This window comes from Solanum lycopersicum, chromosome 4 (assembly GCF_036512215.1).
Source record: "Solanum lycopersicum chromosome 4, SLM_r2.1".
Lineage (NCBI taxonomy): Eukaryota > Viridiplantae > Streptophyta > Magnoliopsida > Solanales > Solanaceae > Solanum > Solanum lycopersicum.
The window spans coordinates 65,623,841-65,644,504 of NC_090803.1; the positions used below are offsets into that span (position 1 = coordinate 65,623,841).

Genomic DNA, 20,664 nt, shown 5'->3' on the forward strand with positions numbered 1-20,664 from the left:
TACTCCTGAATTAATCTTTTGGTAATTTTATATATTTTTTATTTTACGTAGCACACTTTATGACTCCATCTAATTAAGACGCGTGAGAGATATTTGAATGTCATGTAAGCTAAAAGGTGCACAAAATCATAAAAAAAAATAAGTTCAGGGGTAATAGAATCTTAATTTAGTTAAAATGTGTTTTTAAATTCCGATCATAGTCTAGGGAGTATTTGTGCATTTTCCCTAATTAAATTAATGTCTTAGTATGAAATAATCCTAAATAAAAAGTGACTCTCTCTAAATGGGACTTATATGACACGAAACTGAATTAGTCAAATTCGATATGGTATAAATTTAAATTAATTAGTATCAAACACATATAAATAAAAATATAATAATCATAGCTCTTTTATTAAAAGAATATACTTAAAAAAGACAGGGGTAATTCTAAACGGAAGAAGTATCGATGATAGACCTCTTTAAGGCTTCTTCATTAGTGCCTCCTTTTGGTATTGGTTCTGTCAAACCTGTTTCCAAATTTACCCTTCAAATTGATTTTTCCAATAATTCTTCTCCAATTTCCACTAATCTCTCCAAATTTTCCTTTGTAGCCACATCTACTGAAGCTTCTGTTCCACTAAGTTCATCCTCCTATTAATTAGGTTCAACAACCATTTTATTTACTAATCAAATAACAAAAATACAATAATACATCCAACGCAATTATATATTAGAGTCCGGAGAAATATAGAGAGATTGTTTTCAATAGATGATAATTACTTGATTTCGAAGGTAACTATCTTCACTACGAAGAACTTGAAAAGCAACAGAATTATGATAATCAATAGTATCATCAGCACATGATTGAGTGAATTTAATTTTATTTTATCGTCAGTGCATATAAGTCAATAAAGTGTTTTAGTACGTACGTACCGGATTATTAGCAGCAACGCCACCATCAATGAGATTATGTTCTCTAATATTGCCTTTGTCATCTTCAACTTTGAAATAATGAGGAGGAATATAAGTTGTGTTCTCTAATATTGCCTTTGTCATCTTCAACTTTGAAATAATGAGGAGGAAGATAAGTTGGAGCTGCTTGATGTACTAATACAAATATCTGATAATTTTGCGTTGTAACGTACAGATCATTTTGTCTGCGACAAAAAGTAGGATATGTAAGTAAATTTTACGTCTACCAAACTTGTACCGTACATATTATAGTTGTCAATTGTCATCGTATATATTATACAATTATCTAGCCAATAAATAGTAATTGTAGACGGTATGCATGTGAGTATATATGTTGCAAATGTTAGGGTTATTTATTTATTTATCGAGGACATGCACGACCTTAGGTGGAAGATTTAATTGGAGCGTGTCTTTTTATTATTATTATTATTATTATTACTCTCCTACTATTTTATTCTTTGATTTAACTATTACGTGTTGTTTCTTGTGGTTTAGCTATTGTATTGTTTGTTATTGCTACTATAGTTCTTTTCTCCATTATTTTTTATATATCTTCTTTATTACTATATGTTTCTTTTTTAAAAAAGAAAACCTTTTTAATATGTTTTATCTGAGCGAACACAATATCAAAAATGATCATTAATAACAATTGATTTTTAATCATCCCTAAATATGTATTTTTCACGGCAATAGTACTCTTTGTATATGTCCCTAAAGCTTTTAGCGATATTGGTTCTAATGACACTTAACTAATGCCGGTAAAGACTATACTCTTTATTAATGTCAATGTTTATTACCGTCAAAAGTTATTTTTATTACAGTAAAACAATAACTCTATCTTCATAAAGTAAGAGTAAGATCTGTTTATACTTCATCTTGATTCTTGACGATGACTTCGTTATTAAAATTATACGAAATATATTGTTATTAATTGTTGGATAATATATACCTCATAAGTGGAGAAAATACTTGGTTGCAACTTCTTGATATCAAAAGAGTAGTATTAAAAATGCTTCTAAATAAAATGACTTTATGATTTTTTTTTTTAAAAAAAATGTAATTACCTTATGAAGTTGTTTATTGAACTAGGTTAATTTATGATATCTTTTTGAAATGTATAAGGTAGTATATATTTATAGGCCATGCTCTTGATACACTTGGTAACTTAAAGAGTCAAAGATTGACTTATCAAATGAAAGAAAATTTCAATAAAAAAAATTAAAAGTAACAAAATTATGGTAAACTTGTATTAGCAAAAAGACTGAATATCAAGAAGTGAAAATTTAACACAATTCTTTTTAATTAATTTACATGATTTTGACTCAAATTTTGTATTTATTTAAAAAGTTATAATTTATAATTTGTAAATATTAAATCTTGAATTTGAGTCTAATGAATCATATCTATCTAAAACTATAGAGCACTTTGTTTGATTTGATTTCTACCTTGTGAGATTATTTCAAAGTTAATTAATTTTTCTTATCGTGAAAGAAATGAGTTAAATTAAGAGAAATGGTCAAATTCAAAAATGAAAAATTATTCACTTTCTTTCTTGTTCAGTCTATTTTTTCAAGATTTTTTTTTAACTTTTCACAAGTCATATTCAAAATCACAAGATTAAATATTATTTTGATAAATTTTACATATCTTCTATTTAAAATCACAAAATTAATCACCAATTCTTTTTAGTTTCTTAAATTATATACGTATAATTAAAATTAGACAAATAAATTATTTGAGAAAAAATATAAATTTAAGATTCAATAGCTTTAAAAATCTAAAACTCAAAACTCGTAAATTTTAAATTTTGAATTCACTTTGAACCACATTCACCTATCTATATGGTGCATTTTGTTAGATATAATTTTAGCCTTGTAATATTATTATTTTAGAGTTAATTAATACTTTTCTTATCGTGAAAGAAATAGTTACATTGAGAGAAATGATCAAAATTTTAAAAAACAAAAATTATTTGTACTAGCATACAACAAAAGGAACTAATTTATTGGACCCTTTCAAGATTATTTAATTAGTTAAATAGGAAGTTTGGCATCATTTTACTGTTTAAAAGTTGGGAAAAAATATGGTAGTTGATGTCACGCTGACTCAGAATAGTTGCATATGCTGACGTCAGAATCCAGAAAAAATGTACAAGAAAATTCATTTTGGGGGTCCAAGTAAATTAGCATTTTAAGGTAAATACTTTGTTTGTTTGTTTTTTTGACGAAAATCTATCATCATTTTCATTTTAATCGAGGGACCATAAATTTGGTTTCGAATTTTAATTTTAATCTCCAACTTTCATAATGCACAAACAAGTATTTTAACTATTCAACTTTTAAATAAATAAACACATGACAGAACACACGTAGGACATCACATAGGACAAAAAATGACATGTAGGATGACAGATAGGACATGTGTATCAATTTGTTCAATTTTATACAAGTTAAGTGTTTGCTTGTGTACACCCAAAGTTGAAGGATATAAATGTGATTCGAAACCAAGTTAAAAGATATATTTATATAATCAAGAGGTATCAAATGTGCAGATTATATCAAATCTGAATGTATAAATATCTTATATTAATAAATAGGAAGATGATTAAGCCGCGTAAAAATTACTTATGTTGAAATGAGCTAAAATGTGTATTATTATTCAATTCGTCCAATTTCTATTGAATTTTTCTAATTTTTTTTATTCCTTCTTTTATAATCTTTTAGTATCTTATAAGAAATATATTATTTTTATTATAATTGTATATAATATATATGCATGAAACATTTTAATAACGTTTTTCATGTATCAATATATGTACCAATTTAATTTTGTAAGTTTGAGTTAGTAAATAAGGAGATCAATAACTCACTCAAAGTCGGACTAATAATATTTTCTGATTTTTGACTTTGTTTTAAACAAAGTTAAAGCAGAAAATAAAGAATCTATGAACAAGACATTAGTTTTGTACTAAGAATTACGTAGATATCAAAGAACATATATTATAAATATAGAATGATGATGATCAATACATTTTCACACTAGTACGTACTAATACTATAATTAAGGAAAAATAAATCGAATTTCATAAAATACTACCCTGTCTATACCTAATATTAGTTTTAAGATTGAACAATTTATCGGAAATATTAGCTAGATAATTTATAATAACAATAAATATCAGACTTTCTTGATAATAAGTGGTGACCTTGATTCACGAAGTCTTCTTTCATTGACCAATAATGTTGCAAACCTATCACAAAATTTAAGATTTCATAACTTATGAGTTATAACAAATCGAAAGTAAAAAAAATATGATAGATAACTTGTTACGAAGATAGTATCGAATTAAAATTACGATAATATATATACCTCTTAATGGCTTCCTCATTAGTGCCTCCTTTAGGAATTGGTTCTGATAAACCTGTTTCCAAATTTACCCTTGAAAGTGGTTTTTTCAATAAATTTTCTCCAATTTCCACTAATCTCTCCAAATTTTCCTTTGTAGCCACATCCACCGAGGCTTCTGTTCCACTCAGTTCATCCTCCTGTTAATTACAACCAAAAAAAAATTATTAATCAAATATTACACATCAAAATCCTTTTTAATTCCATCTATTATCAAGGTCTTCTGAGTAAATATGTAATATATATACGTTCATAAATATAACGTCCTGCTTTAACTTACTTGAATTCGAAGGTAACTATCTTCACTACGAAGAGCTTGAAACACAACAGAATTATGATAATCAACCATATCAGCACTTGATTGTGTAAATACTTCTATTAATGGATTAGAACCTTTGTTCAATAACCACTCCACAATCCCCCATTTGGCTGCCATAGATGAATTATATTTTTGTTCATATTTTGCAGCTCCTGTCCCTAATGAAATTACAAGAAAACGACCATATTCCATTGGTTTTATAGGGTAGAAATCTGGATTATTCTTGAAAATTTCTTTGCTTACTTCCGATATAGCAATCAAACCCTGAAATATTGTATCGTCAGTTCAGTATATATAAGTTAAATTGTTAATATTAATAAAGTGTTTTTAGTACGTACCGGATTATTAGCCGCAACACCACCGTCAATGAGATGATGTTCTTTAAAATTGCCTTTGGTATCTTCAACTTTGAAATAATGAGCAGGAAGATAAGTTGGAGCTGCTGATGTACTAATACAAATATCCGATAACTTTGCATCATAACATGCTGCTCGTTTCGTCTACAACAAATAATAACATACTCAGTATATTAAGCAGATCGTGATAAATTATAGTTATCGATCGTCAAATTAATATATATGTACCTCATAAGTGGAGAAAATGGTTGGTTGCAACTTTTTGATATCAAAAGTTGGAATAACAACATTAGTAATAGTATTACTAAGACGAGTATCTTTCAATTTTTCCTTTACGACTTCATGCAAATATTTTCCATCATATTTTGGTCCAATTAAAGTTTGCACAATATTCCCAATTGGAGCAAATAAACCACTGCATATTTGTAAATTCAAAAAAAAAAAAAAATTAATATTTGTTTTGACTTAGATCATTAATAAAATTAAACACTATATTTTTTTATATATATATGTATACCATTTCTTTTGTGGAAATATTTTTGGACAATGCTCTAAATAAAACGGTGTAATATCCTTGGCAGCATAAAGAGGACGATTATTTTCATCTGGAGCCGTTAGCATGGCCGTTACAAGGCCACCGGTGCTCGTTCCGGCAATCACGTCGAAATAATCCGCAAGTCTTGCTTCCTTCCCATCCAATTCCTGAAGATTTAATACGATTCAGGGTTCAGGATTTAGGATTTAGTAATAACTACAGTATTAACTAGCTAGGAACGTATACAATATGCATGTGTATATATTATAAAAGAAAATTTGACCTGAAGTTGCGATTCGAGAAAACTTAGGATAGTAGCAGGAATAATTCCTCGAATACCACCTCCATCGATGCTAAGAACAGTGATTAAATCTCCATAAGTTGGAGGTTGAATTTGAGATGTTTTTCTCTCCATTTTTTAAATTTAACTGATATATTAATAATAAAAAAAAGAGCGTAACAAAGTTTTTGGACAAATAGATATGTTAAATTTATGAATTGTTTGTATTATGAGAATATTTTTGAAAAAAGGACACGAAATTAATTTATAGGCATCACTTGCCTCAACCTTTGAGAGACTTGGTCCATATATCATCGTGATGACTTAATGGGTCAACGGTTGACTTATAAAATGACGAAATTTTCAATTAAAGAAAATTATAGGAAATATGTAAGCAATAAATAATAAGACTAGAAAGTAGGTTTATTCATTAAATTGGACGTAGAACAACAATAAATATTTGAATTTTCTTCTACTCACATCATTAAGTTTGTGTGGTTATTATATGGAACACTTTTCAAAAGGTTTGATTTTTCTACTGAAATTATTTTATTTTTTTCACTCGTTTGGTAGTATTTCATATTGATTACTCATTCAATATATTTAAATATCGTACAGAGACAATTTACCTATACAAAATTTAATGGCAATAATAATAGAATAAGGAAATTCAACGCGTCAAAATGAAGAATGAACCAAGCAAATAAAGAAAAAGAAAAAAAAATCATTTTTCGCTAGAAAATTTGATTAGCATAATATTTTATTTATGTTATTTTATTTTTAAATTTTTTTATTCTTTTAATTTAAATCACATTTTTGATTAATAAATTAAAAAATAATTTATTTTTAAATAAATAAATATCATAAACTTTTTAAACTTCTGGGCACATTTTTAGCATTTTTATTGAAAACGCAAGAGAGGACACAAGGTGACCCCATAGAAACAAATCAACAATAAGGCAATTGTGAGATTTGAACCTTCGAGATTAATTCTAAAAAAGAAGGTTTGGTTTGGGGTGGGGGGGGGGGGGGGGGATGACAAGACAAAATTGGAATGTGAAATTTTGACTTTATTTTGCGGATTAATTTATCGGTGACTGTTTAAAATTGATATTAATTTTCACTTAGACATCTTAATTAGGTTTTGTTCATTTTAGACACTTCATATCATATTTAACTATGTAATTTAAACACTTTTTCAATAATCTATCAAATTTGTAAGGTGTATTTAACACACTCGCTTGTTAAAGTGACGAATTAAATAACAACAAGTGGCATATATAGAAAAAAATTTATTAAATAATAATTTTTTAATAGGAAAAAAAACTAGCAATGACTCATTGACATGTGTCATTTATTTAACTAAATAATTTTGTTTTAAAATTAACCACTTTTAATTTTATGAAAATTATTCGCACGCCTCCACCCCAAATTGCCTACTCCGTTATTCCACTCCCACCTCAAATCCCAACCAATCTTTTTCACGAAGATTGTCTTCTCCACCCATCACCACCCCCGACCTTCCCCTACCCAAATGTGTCAAAAGAAGAAGCATTTTTTGTTTGTTTTCGTCACTTTGTGAATGTCGTGAGATAAGAACATTTTTTTTTGTGATAGATTGATATTTGAATGTTTGATTTTTTTGATGTGGTAATACATTTGTTTGACCCTTTTTGGGGATATTTTCTTCCTTTTAGGCTGAATTTCTGGATCAATGCAAATGAAAAATTGTTGCTTTAGTATATAAGTATGGAGTCTTAATGTGAACTTTTTTCGTGATTATAATGTGAGAATGCATACAAATGGATTAAAATGCTAAAATTATTTGTTATGAATATATAATTTGATAATTGAAAATATAATTTCTTGCCATTTCTGAGTGTGTGTTTTTCTTCTTAAAAATTATGTTGATTTTTTCTCAAATTATTTTGAGGATAAGTATTAAAATTTAAAATTTTTAGATGCCAGAATTTACTTTTTGTTTGTGTCATCGTCCAATTTATTTCACCATAGAAAAAGTTTAAGCTTAGAAAATGATGGCCAAAAATTGGGGAAGAAAAAGAAATTCTTTTTTTTTGGTGAAATGAGACTCTCACGCGCGTCCAATAAGTGTTTCACACTTACTATGCTATCTCAGTAAAAAGTGTCAAATTGACGCAGCGGGACATGACATAAGGTGTCTAAAATGAAAAAAGCTCAGTTAAAATGTCTAACTGAAAATTAATGCCAACTTTGAGTGGCCACCGATGGATTTGACCTTTTGTAAAAATACGCCCTAATAATGCATGGTGGAGCTAGAATTTTTTATAAGGAGATTCAAGATATGAAGAAATAGACATATAAAGTAGCTGATGAAAGTTTGATATCTACTATATATCTAAAAAATTATTTTAACCATATATAAATAATATAATTTTCTTTCAAAAATAATTCAAATGAACACCTAATTATAAGGTGATCCACCGTTGCTAATAATTATTGCATTATATTATTCATTGAGCTTAGATGCATGCATATGTTTGAGTAATTTTAAAATAATACAAGTAGTATATCTTTTTATATTTCTTTTTATGAAAAGGAAACAAGTATTTCTTACATGTTTTATTTCGTTTGAAAATATTTACACAAGGACTAGTTAGTGGTTACTTAAATATAGGTCCTGCTAAATTTGGTGTTAAGTATCTATATATTTCCAAATATCTCTTAGTTTACTTTTACTAATTACGTTTTAACATACTTATTAAACAAACAATTATATATATATATATATAATGTATGTATGTATATATATATTATTAAACTGTGCCTATTAAATGATTGTTAGAAAATAATTTGGGAAAAAAATATTAGTACTAAAGATAAAATATGAAAAAAAAAAACAATTCTTTGATATGTATAACAAGTAAAAATTAAAATTTATCGAACTCACAACTTTAACAACAAATTTATTTTCATTTTCCATATATATGGTATTATATGGAATGATATTGAATGAATACACTTTTACACTAGTACAACAAGTAAATCAAATTTCATAAAATACATAATATTCCCTCCAAAATTGAAAATTTCATTGGGAACATAGCTAGCTAGGAAATTTATATATAGTGACAATATATATTACTTAATTAAATAAATCGATTCTTATTTTATGACTGCATTACTTTGAGGCTTTCTTGATAAGTGGTGATCTTGATTCACGAAGTCTTCTTTCATTTACCAATAATCTTGCAAACCTATCACAAGATTAAAGATTTTCATAAGTTAAATTATTACATATACAAATATTCTAACAATTTAGACCATATAATAGCAAAGACTAGCTATGCATGCATTGATAATACAAAAAAAATAGATCAATTAATATATTAATATAAACATGTTACTCATTAAAGTACAAGGCAGGACTTTTCAAACACCTTATCAAATAATCCGTAATAATAGTTATCTCGAATTATTTATTATTTTAAAATTTTGATATGATGAAAGACTACAAATTGTATATTAAGATAGAAATAATGATAAAATAATTATCTCTCAAACACGATAAATAATTTATGACGAAGATAGTATCTAATTTAAATTATTATGATGAGATAGATACCTCTTAAGGGCTTCCTCATTAGTGCCTCCTTTAGGAGTTGGTTCTGATAAACCTGTTTCCAAATTTACCCTTGAAAGTGGTTTTTTCAATAATTTTTCTCCAATTTCCACTAATCTCTCCAAATTTTTCTTTGTAGCCACATCTACTGAGGCTTCTGTTCCAATTAGTTCATCCTCCTATTTAATTAGGTTTAACAACCAAAAAAATTATTAGTATTAATCAACATATTATACAACTAAAAATCCTTTCATCTATCCTACTAGTATTATTAAGGTCTTCTGAGTTAATATATGATATATAACATGTTCATCTACTTCATATTTTGTATACTTACTTGAATTCGAAGGTAACTATTTTCACTACGAAGAGCTTGAAAAACAACAGAATTATGATAATCAACCATATCAGCACTTGATTGTGTGAATACTTCTACTAATGGTGTAGAGCCTTTGTGAATTAACCAATCTACAATCCCCCATTTTGCTCCCATCAATGAATTATATTTTTGTTCACATTTTGCAGCTCCTGTCCCTAATGATATTACAAGAAAACGACCATAATCCATTGGCTTTATAGGGAAGAAATCTGGATTGTTCTTGAATATCTCTTTGCTTACTTCCGATATTGCAATCAAACCCTAAAATATTGTATCGTCAGTCAGTCAGTCAGTATATATAAGTTAAATTTTCAATATTAATAAAGTGTTTTCAGTATGTACCGGATTATTAGCCGCAACGCCACCATCTATGAGATGATGTTCTTTAACATTGCCTTTGCCATCTTCAACTTTGAAATAATGAGCAGGAAGATAAGTTGGAGCTGCTGATGTACTAATACAAATATCCGATAATTTTGCATCACAACATGTTGATCGTTTCGTCTGCATCAATAATAACATATTCAGTATATATATAGTTTCACAATTGGAGTCTGAAAATGATAGAACGTACATAAAAAATATTGTTAGAATAGGAAATATGTACCTCATAAGTGGAGAAAATGGTTGGTTGCAACTTTTTGATATCAAAAGTTGGAATAACAACATTAGTAATAGTATTACTAATGCAAATATCTTTCAATTTTTCCTTGACGACTTCATGTAGATACTTTCCATCATATTTTGGCCCTATTAAAGCTCGCACCATCTTCCCAATTGGAGCAAACAAACCACTACATATTTATAAAATAAAAAAAATCAATAAAAAAAATATTAGCTGTATAGTACAAATGAAATTAAACGACTATATATATGTATGTACCATTTCTTTTGTGGAAATATTTTTGGACAATGCTCTAAATAGAACGGTGTAATATCCTTAGCAGCATAAAGTGGACGATGATTTTCATCTGGAGCCGTTAACATGGCCGTAACAAGGCCACCGGTGCTAGTTCCAGCAATAACATCAAAGTAATCTGCAATTCTTGCATTTTTTCCATCCAACTCCTATAAATTTTATTTGACATGCATGAAATCGTTATAAAAGTCATAAAAAGAACGCGTGCATGCATGCATGCATGCATTATAAGATAGATCACTTAGTAAACAGGTAATAGCATATTAATTGTTACGTGTAGACCACACTAGGTAGTGAGGCTTTTTCAAAAGAAATATTTATGATATTAACTAACAGATCGCGATCATCATATATGTATATAATTTACCTGAAGTTGTGATTCAAGAAAAGTGAGGATGGTAGCTGGAATAATTCCTCGAATGCCACCTCCATCAATACTAAGAATAGTGATGAAATCTCCATAAGTTGGTGGTTGGATTTGAGATGTTTTTCTCTCCATTTGTAATGATTTAATAGATAATCAAAAGAAGGTATAAGAAAACTTTATTCTAAATGAATAATTACGTATTATGAGAATATTATTGAAGTAGTTTATTTATGATATCATTTGCAATGTACAATGAAGCTTATTTATAGACCTTGATGACTTAATGAGTCAATGATTGACTTATCAAATGAAGAAAATTCTGGTTAAGGACAAATTAAAATGTAATTTAACACGTTAAAAATTGTGTGTTTAATTTATTCATCAATTAAAAAAAATGATTTTAGATTAGAACAACAAATTAAAAAAATACTATTAAATTTGTCTTGCAGTGAATATATTTCAGGTTCAGCACGCAAGTTAAAGCAGCCGGCGAAAAGTATTACTTCATTTTACTTGTACTCGATATATCATTTAACGTAATCATCAGATTCGATAGAATTAAATAATTTTGATTTAGATTAAATATATATAAAATAAATTTAAATAATTTTGATTTAAATTAAATATATATAAAATACACTTACTTGATATCTATGAACATTGTTTTAGTTTGTTACGATTTCCTTACTTTGATTATCGGAAGCAATTTAAATATATTTATATCCTAAAATCAAATTTAAATAGAAACTTTAACTTTATTTTTATGAAGTTTATTATAAGTCAACCCTTTAAATTTTTTTACGAGACATGATATTCTAAACTTGTCTAAGTTCTAATAATTATTTCCTCTTATAAGAAAGAGTTTATATTTTCTACAAATATTACTAACTTTATTTGTTAATTTTTTTTTATATTTATTGTTGCTTTAAAAAAATAAGGCCCCTCAAATTAGGGGCCTAAGTTAATTGTCTTTTCAATAAGCTGGTAGAGCCGCCCCTGTTAGCTATGTAAGAAAGTTATGTGTATTTTTTTTTTCTCTATTTCGATTATCATATTATTTTATTATAATTGATGTTTTTTTTTTCAAAAATGTTTTATGATGTTTATCTTAGTAGTATTATTTTTCTTATGACTTCTTTACTCTATTATTTATTTTTCGAGCTGCTTCGAATTGTTTTGCCTTAAATTGAAATCCATGAAAAATATTATCTTTATCTCCCAAGTATAGACGTGACTCAAAATTATTTGATACATAGAAATTATTGTTTTCATTTGCCATGACTTCTTTACTTTGATTATCAGAGACGTCTCATGTAATCTAAAATCAAATTCAAATGTAGATCTTAATTTTTTTGTGTGAAATTTATTATAAGTTAAGTCCTTTTAATTTTTTTAAGATATAATATTTTAGATCTATCTAACTTACAATAATTATTTACTCTTATATGAAAAGTTTATAATTTCTCCAAATATTACTAACTTTTTTTTTGTTAAAAAATCTTATAACATAGAGGCCCCTCAAATTAGGGGGGCCTAAATCAATTGTCTTTTTAATAAGCATGAAGAGCCGCCCTGTTGGCTATGTAAGGAAGACCTCTGTATTATTTTGTCTATTTTGATCATCGTATTATTTTATTATAATTAACAAAGAAAATTTCAAAAATATATTATAATGTTATCCTAGTAGTATTGTATTTGTCATGACTTCTTTACTCCATCATTTCATTTTTCGAGCTGCTTTAAATTGTTTTGCTTTAAACTGAGATCTATTAAAAATATTATCTTTGTCCCACAAGCATAGGGCGCGTCAAATAAAACTGGATATAGTGTTTGTTTGTTTTTTTAAAAAAACAACGGCTCAAAGTTCTCAACAAATATTCTTGGCAAATAATATTTGGGTCAAATTTTTGGTGAAATTATACCATGTGTTTGGCCCCAAGTTTTTCCAAGAATATTTTACTATTTTAAAAAATATGATGTATACCCCTAAATTTTAAACTATTAAAAATAGCCACAAATTTATACAATATATTTATAGTGAATATGTTAGGCTAAAAGATAACCTTATAACGTATTGATAACAATCAACAACAACAAAATAACAATATATAATTCAAACTTGTCATTGATTAGGTTATAATTATAACTCATTAAAACAAATCGTTCTTTTTTTTCAATTTTATCACTTAAATTAAAACTCAAATTTTTTATGAGGAGGTAGTAACAAATATTAGTTAAACTTAATAAATAATGAATATTTTTTATAAAACATAAAAGTTCAGAGTAATTTATAAATATTTTAAAATTCCAAAATATTATAACTTCACACAAATACTAATTTTTTCTAATATTTGAGAATTTGAGCCAAATACTAATTTTTTTCTAGTATTTGAGAACTTGAGATACTTGACAAATATATTTGTCAAATTCTATGACCAAACACCACTTCTCAAGTTTTCTCACGGCCAAATGAGGCATAAAGATATTTTAAAATTAAAGATCTATATAACTGATATTATTATTGTATTTAAGAATTATAATCTAAGAATCAATAACTCCAGAGAGCTACTAGAACTCATAAATTTTAGATTCTAAGTCCGTCTCTAACAAAGCAATCACAACTTTCTAACTATGGAACACTTTAGTAGACTTGATTTCAACCTTGTGCGATTATTTGAGAGTAAATTAATACTATTTCTTATCGTGAAAGAAATGAGTTGAAGTGAAAGAAATGGTCAAATTGAAAAAGGAAAAAAAAAAATTACTTTCTTATTGCATACAACAAGAGAACTAGTCTATGGGTACCCTCATCATTGAAGATGAATGTTTCTACATTATTTAATTGGTTTGAATAGAAAGTTTGGCATAATTTTACTATTCAACGTCGAACAAATAAGTTTACAATTCAACGTCGAAAATGAATAATTGTATGTCCAGAGTATTAACTAATAATATTACTATTGCAAACACCATGAATTTCCTACTACAAGATAAAAAGAAAATGCTTATTATTTGACTCTTATAGTAAAAAAAATGCTTTTTATTTCCAACTGAGAGAATAAAAAACGAGTAATGTAACTCCCCCATATGATTTTGCAGGAAAACAAGCCCGTTTCATAAGTGAAATTTCAAGTTCTATATCTCCTCTCCACTCCCATACGATTTTGCTATATTACATATACTATTGATTATTGTCTGCATAATTATCGAACACTTAAAAATAAGTAAAAAAAACTTGCTTGTTTCTCGAAAAACCATTTTCCTTCATAAAAACACACTTAATTCAAAGGGGTTTAAGTAGATAACCATCATTTCCAAAAGCTTCAGAAATGAACACAAGCAGAAGGAACAAAGCTCTCTTTGAGGACTCCTACAAGTAAATCGCAACTCGTAAGGTCGCCCCTTATAATTTTTTTAATGGTCCTCTGAATAGAGTGAGCCTCTTGATACAAGGGTATAGGCACATCAATTTCAAAGCTGAACTACTAGAATAAGAAATGAATCACCAAATAACAAACGGGGAATTTTGGGGCAGCGGATTGAAAATCAATGTATTGAATGTATGCTAATACTTGCCACCAATTATTTGCCTGTAACAGTGGATTGAAAAATTGTCCAGAGTTTGAAACTGAAGTGCACTTGTTGGGGCCGGCTAAATTTGCATCTCATACAAAACAGAGAAACGGAGGATGAAATTATGTTAATTTTACCGGAAGGAAACCATGCCGTATCAATTCGCTGGGAACAGAACATGCAATGTTGAGCTTCTAAAAAGATGAGGAGAAGCTGAACTGCACACCAGTCTTCCCTCGGTCATGCTCTTGCTGCTTCACTATATAGCAGTAATTAACCTAGTGATGGAATCAAATAGTCAGAAATGCCCAGGATACTCGTGTGCATTTTTCAAAAAATAATTGTGTCCATTATCATCATGTAATTTCGACATCTAACAAACTACATTTATGTGTCTGAACACCAATTTTAGATTTAGAAAACCATTGAGCCAAAGGAAAAAAGCATAGAGACCCCAAAACATGTTGGGCTTATTGTAGCCATGCTTTAGTGGACAAAGGCACAAATGAACAAATAAAAAGCATATAGATGCATGGCACATGGGTAAAAAAACTAAAAGAAAGTTCAGAAACATATATGGCGAAGAAGAAATTTTTGCATCCGAGAACAACTTTTATAGCGAAGAAAAAAAATCCACAAGCAGATATTTAACATGGATTACTTACCTCCATTCGGAAGAGCTTGGTCGGTACAATGACACCAAATCCAGCCGAAGCTCGGAATGATTCTTTGAATTTCTGTAAAGATAGATCTTTATACGCATTTTCCGTCAATTTATTCAGGCTTCCGGTACAAGCAAAAGCATGGCCATGAATCCCAGCTTCTCTCAATACCCGCAGTGGTAGATCAAAAGAAAGGTCTGCAAAGGCAGTAACCGCAAGGTCTCCTCCCACAAAATCTATTGCAGAAGAGGCATCAGAGCTCTCATCAGTGGAATTTTCTGTAACTTGCCTTCTAGGTTCAGCAGGCCCCAATCCCCTGGTCTTAAAGCCCAACAAAGATGATGGGCCACCCAGTGCACAAACTGGAGAAGAATTACCACCCAGGAAAAATTTCTCAGGTAAATAGGTGGGACGACTTAAGAACCCACTTCCCCATGGAACAGTTACACCAGCGGAAATTCCAATGTTGAAAGCAGCATTATAAAATCCCAGAGGTAAAGCATAGCGGAAGTCCAACTCCTGTTCAGAAATCCATAAGCTCTGTTATACAGTGATTTTGATATTACAGAAATCAGAAGCATATTGGTGGGAAATATATGGCTATGGTGGGAAATAGATACCAGGCAAGATAGCCAGAACGTGTGAGATACAGATCACATCTAAAACAATAAAACAGAACGGGTAGAAGGAAAACTGCAACAAATCTAACTGCTCAATATCAATATAAACCTGTATATCACACTACTGACAGAAGTTCAAAAAGCAACTTAAATAGGTTACAGCCACAGAGACAGCAAAATCTATTATTGGGAGGAAAAAAGAGAAAAAGGGATGAAAGACATAAAATAAGACAGTGAACTGTAAGAACCTGACGGAGAAAGCGTAACCCCCGATGATCTGGTAGGAGGCCACCAACTTGAGAAGACGACAGAAAGGCATATCCTCGGGTTGGTCTTAAAGGAGAATTTCTCCTATCAATTTTGAATGTATACTTCAGAGCTGAAATTAAGCTATGCCCAAGCTGTCTCCTCACTGCTCTCGATGACATTTGTGACGGGTCAGCCAAGGTTCGCCAAGCGAGACTGTAGGACAAATCATGGCTTCTGGATGACAGTAGACCAAGAGAAAGTCCCAAAGCTCGTTCTTTATACGAGGAGAACTTCAGCCAATCTTGGGAAAGAAGAGATAATCGAGCTGTCACAGGGGTGATCAATTTTTTGAATCTGGGTAGAGACACACCAGCACTGACCTCTGAAGTCAGGTCCAAGCCATAGGCTAAAGACCCATCCCATATATCACCATAACCAAACAAGTTTTTCAACTTCAAGGAACCCTCAAGTGACCAAGCTCTAGCCTACAGAAGCAAATTGAAGTTTCAATCAGAATCCAAGGAAAAAACTGCAAATAATGTAAGCATGTTGCTTCTATAAATCCGAAGCCATGTGACAGAACACAATATATTGTTCACCAATAGCAGGGTAACAAAACATGGTCTATGCTAGTTCTTAGTTACGCATGCAAACTGAAGTGAATTTCCCCCTAAATAGCACAGTGTCACACTCAACTATGTATGCACATCCTCAACAGTCATTGCAATTAGCTAGTCATCTCCAGAGCCTCAATGACATACTGCCAATCTTCTCCTCTGAGAAGAGCATCAGGAGTGGTATATTCCCAGAGCCTTGAGATCTTTCTTTTGCTATTCTCCAGCAGCTCTAGGAGTTCCTGTTCTCGCTTTTCTTGATCTTCCAAGCTTGAAGCTCGCCTGCTTTGAGAGAGGAGAGACAGCCATTTGATGCATGACAATGGAGAAAAGTACTATATGCTTTATGTTTCCTATGCAGCTACTACAGCTAATAAGCTATGCATGATGATATGTGATCCATGCTTTGACTTCTAAGGCTTGACAGGTCCTTTTGGTCGATTTCCAGTTGATTGCCTCAACCTATCGATTGAGTGAGTTGGAGAAGAAAGTCTTAGAAGGCTACGATAAGTTTCGCGTCTTATTTTTTTGCGTGTCTACTATTTATTTAGGTGCAAAGAGCCTAAGCAGTTCAAGCTATTATATTCCGAGCCTGCTCTCCATTTCCACCGTTTTCCTAATTTATCTTTAAACACAGCTGAAGACAAGCTGAAAGATTCCAGGCATATTCTCTTTTTCCAACTTAAAGCTGTAACTTTTACTTCTATATAGATGACATTCACAACTAATATCAAACTTTTAACACCACGCTCATGTGTGTTTGCATGATGTAGCCAGTGCAAGGTGAACTTCAGTACTAGCTTTGCGTTTTATTCACCCCTTAGGAGTATGTGTTACCTTTACTCTTTTAATGGATAGTAAATCCACCTAATATAACTATGGCTTAATTATTTTCCACAACGATTTCTTCTAGATATTTAGCAATATTTTTCCAGTTTAATACCACTATACCAGGTGAATGAAATATCTTTAATACACCCCAATTCTTATGAGACTCTCACTCTTTTTTATCCTCCTTTTTTTGTTGCTTGACATACTTACCCATTTTGGATGTCCTAAAATAGTTAACTAAACATTTAAATCTTGAAATTTTGATGTGATGCTTTGTCTATCATATCAACTCTTTAACTATCACTTTAATTTTTCTTTCCACTTTCACAACTATAAATTATATAAATCAAGTTGTTTATAAAAATAAACTAGTCAAGTTAACATCTTACACTCCTTGACCAGTTAAAATAAGTCAATATAGAATGGCTTTGAGGGAATTTAAAAATAGTCTCTTCCAAGTTAACTTTATTGGAAGAGGATCTGCGAGAACATATAAAAAAAATGTAGTAACAGCTTTGACCAAACACAAGGCGATATAGTTGTGGTACCAGAAATGCAAAAGTGACCAACAGAGCATTATCAGGAGAGATTTGTGAGGGCATATATAACGATTATGACCATACACATGGAGATAAAGTTGTGATACCAGAAATGAAAAGGTAGAAGGCTATTTCAGAGGGTCTCCAACAAATGATTTTGTTTTAACTTGCACTTATTTAGAAGAAAGAATCAAATCAATAGTATTTGAAAATAAAAGTGCACATAGTCTCAGACTACATCCTTACCGAAACAAGGGATTAGACACATAAGGACTACAAAATCATACTAGGCCACGCCCTAGCCACCTGAGGGTCGTAGATGTGAAGTGAAAGAGTTAGAAGAGCTACATGGAGCCAAAAATTTGGTGGCAAAAGCAAAAATTCAGAAACCAAATAGAATTCATGACAAGGTTGAATGAAGGAGGATGAAACTTAGAAGCCAATGTAGTCATTCTGAGGAAAGAAATGACAAGTTGCATTAGGAAAGTAGCAAATGAAGTTCTAGGTATTTTTGATGCCTAAGATTTCAACCACAACATTAAGGAGATGCAAAGAGTTATTAAAGCAAAACAAGAGTGTAGTAAGTCGCTAACAGTAGACTCGGAGGTCTTCAAGAGTATAAGAAAGACAAAGAGAAGTTAAGGGGGTCGTTAGTGCAGACGGGAACACATTGGACAATATGTGTACTAAAACTTACGCATGTAAACGAAATGTATAAGTCAGGTTTCTTTTAGATGGAAAAAGTATAAGTCATTTTCTCAGAGAGAGAAAAGGGGTAACAATCTGAACCTAGTTAATTTGTTATAAAAAAAAAAAAAACAATTTGCAACAAGTTCTCATAGAACATAGGGATATCGGAGATAGAATTGAGAGACTAATATCACATAATTTTGCAAATCTTCATACATCCATGACAGACAAAACCTTTGTGAATTGTTGGTTTGGCAATTCGAATTCGCAAATATTGAATTGGAAACACTACTAAAAACTTGTCACCTAAAATGCAGAATCTTCTCCGGAATTATTCATAGTAGTGCAAGCAATTAAATGTTCAATGTTTTTAATCTTTCCTCATTTCACACATCAATCAACTGAGCAGAGCTTGAGTTAGTTTAAACATATAATCAAACATAAGGCATTAAACTCAAAAGAATACAGTAATTGATAGTTTACCTCAGGCTTGGAGAAAACTCCAACACTTCCAGTAAGTGGATTCTCACTCTCGACAATCTCAACAACCACATTTGTAGTCCCAGGCAGCTCAGGTGGACCAGAATCCAAAGTAATTTTAACGGAATCGAAAATATCAAGCTGCTGAAGTCTCGCATTTGCAATACTTGCAGCCTTAAGCAACTCCTGAAGAGTTGTCGCACTTTTTAGGGCTTCCATTTCAGCCTCAATAAGTGATTCCTTAGTCTTAGTATTCCCTTGGATAATCACATCATGGACTCTTATTGGCACTCTCTCAGACGACAGCCGCCGGAATAAATTCTCCATTTTAGCCCTATCGGAACGCACTCGAGATTCTTCAGTTACTGGCCTTCGCTCTCGCTCTTCTTCTTCTTCATCATCTTCATCGATTTCGTCGTAATCGTCTTCTTCCTCCTCCTCCTCCTCGTCGGGGATTGGGGGATTGGAGATCGGCTCTTTGCTTGAGGAAGCCATACAGGGCTGCAAAGGGGAAACAGTTTTTTCTCTTTTTTTTTTATGTAAAAGAGAAGACTTGAAGAAAAAAGGGAATAAAATTAGAAGGGAAAAGCAAAATGGTGTGGGGTTTTGCAAATTCTTTGGGTTTTTACACTCATTCATGTATGTGCCCATTGTTTTTTATTTCTTTTAATCTTGCAAGATAAATAAAATGATAATTATTTAAATTTATTTAGACAAAAAATGAATTTTAATTTACTATAATTGAGCATTTAAATATATGATAAATTATTTTTTTATAACACTTTTTTATTATATCATAAGAAAGATTTTTATTGTTTCACAAGTGTTTATTATTTGGACGTTATTTGTTTTTATTAAAATCAAGATTTAAAATGAATTTGAATGTATGTTAGAATAATTTGGAACATTTTCTCTAGGTTTAAATAATGAATAATTAATGATGTTTGCATTTCAACATCAAGATAGACATAATTTATTTGTTCTCAAATATAATAACACGTACAATTTAAATACGTAAAAATTGTAATTAAATATTTAAAATAAATGAATATTTTATATATATGCTAGAAGTGGTGATGTCGTGATGATGATAGTAGTAGTATTGAAGGTGGTTGGTGTTGTAGTGACTAACGCAAAAATAACGATTGATAGCGATGGTAAAAACTTTGATACTGGAGTTGATTGATGTTATCAGCTGGGGCTAATGATATGTTTGCTAGAAATGGTAATGATGATAGTTGTATCAATGGAGCTGGTTGATGTTGTAGTGACTGACGCAAAAATGATAATG

General features: G+C 30.1%; 3 protein-coding genes across 3 annotated transcripts; all 3 read right to left on the reverse strand.

Annotated features, from left to right (window-relative positions):
* Positions 1-3,933: 3,933 nt before the first annotated feature.
* LOC101260531 (patatin-like protein 2) lies at positions 3,934-6,093 on the reverse strand. The gene is made up of 7 exons (XM_004238128.5): positions 5,853-6,093; positions 5,552-5,736; positions 5,263-5,449; positions 5,017-5,178; positions 4,640-4,942; positions 4,324-4,499; positions 3,934-4,204 (listed from the first exon to the last, which is right to left on the reverse strand). Exons 1-7 carry the CDS (start codon positions 5,982-5,984, stop codon positions 4,132-4,134), a joined length of 1,218 nt encoding a protein of 405 aa, XP_004238176.2. The 5' UTR covers positions 5,985-6,093; the 3' UTR covers positions 3,934-4,131.
* Positions 6,094-8,781: 2,688 nt separating this feature from the next.
* Positions 8,782-11,369, reverse strand: LOC101260814 (patatin-like protein 2). Its single transcript, XM_004238129.5, has 7 exons — positions 11,116-11,369; positions 10,713-10,897; positions 10,437-10,623; positions 10,172-10,333; positions 9,788-10,090; positions 9,454-9,629; positions 8,782-9,085 (listed from the first exon to the last, which is right to left on the reverse strand). The coding sequence occupies exons 1-7, from the start codon at positions 11,245-11,247 to the stop codon at positions 9,010-9,012; spliced, it is 1,221 nt and encodes a 406-aa protein (XP_004238177.2). The 5' UTR covers positions 11,248-11,369; the 3' UTR covers positions 8,782-9,009.
* A 3,285-nt stretch (positions 11,370-14,654) lies between these two features.
* On the reverse strand, positions 14,655-19,978 carry LOC101261115 (uncharacterized). Its single transcript, XM_004238130.5, has 4 exons — positions 19,377-19,978; positions 16,219-16,704; positions 15,354-15,869; positions 14,655-14,966 (listed from the first exon to the last, which is right to left on the reverse strand). The coding sequence occupies exons 1-4, from the start codon at positions 19,866-19,868 to the stop codon at positions 14,883-14,885; spliced, it is 1,578 nt and encodes a 525-aa protein (XP_004238178.2). The 5' UTR covers positions 19,869-19,978; the 3' UTR covers positions 14,655-14,882.
* Positions 19,979-20,664: the final 686 nt, after the last annotated feature.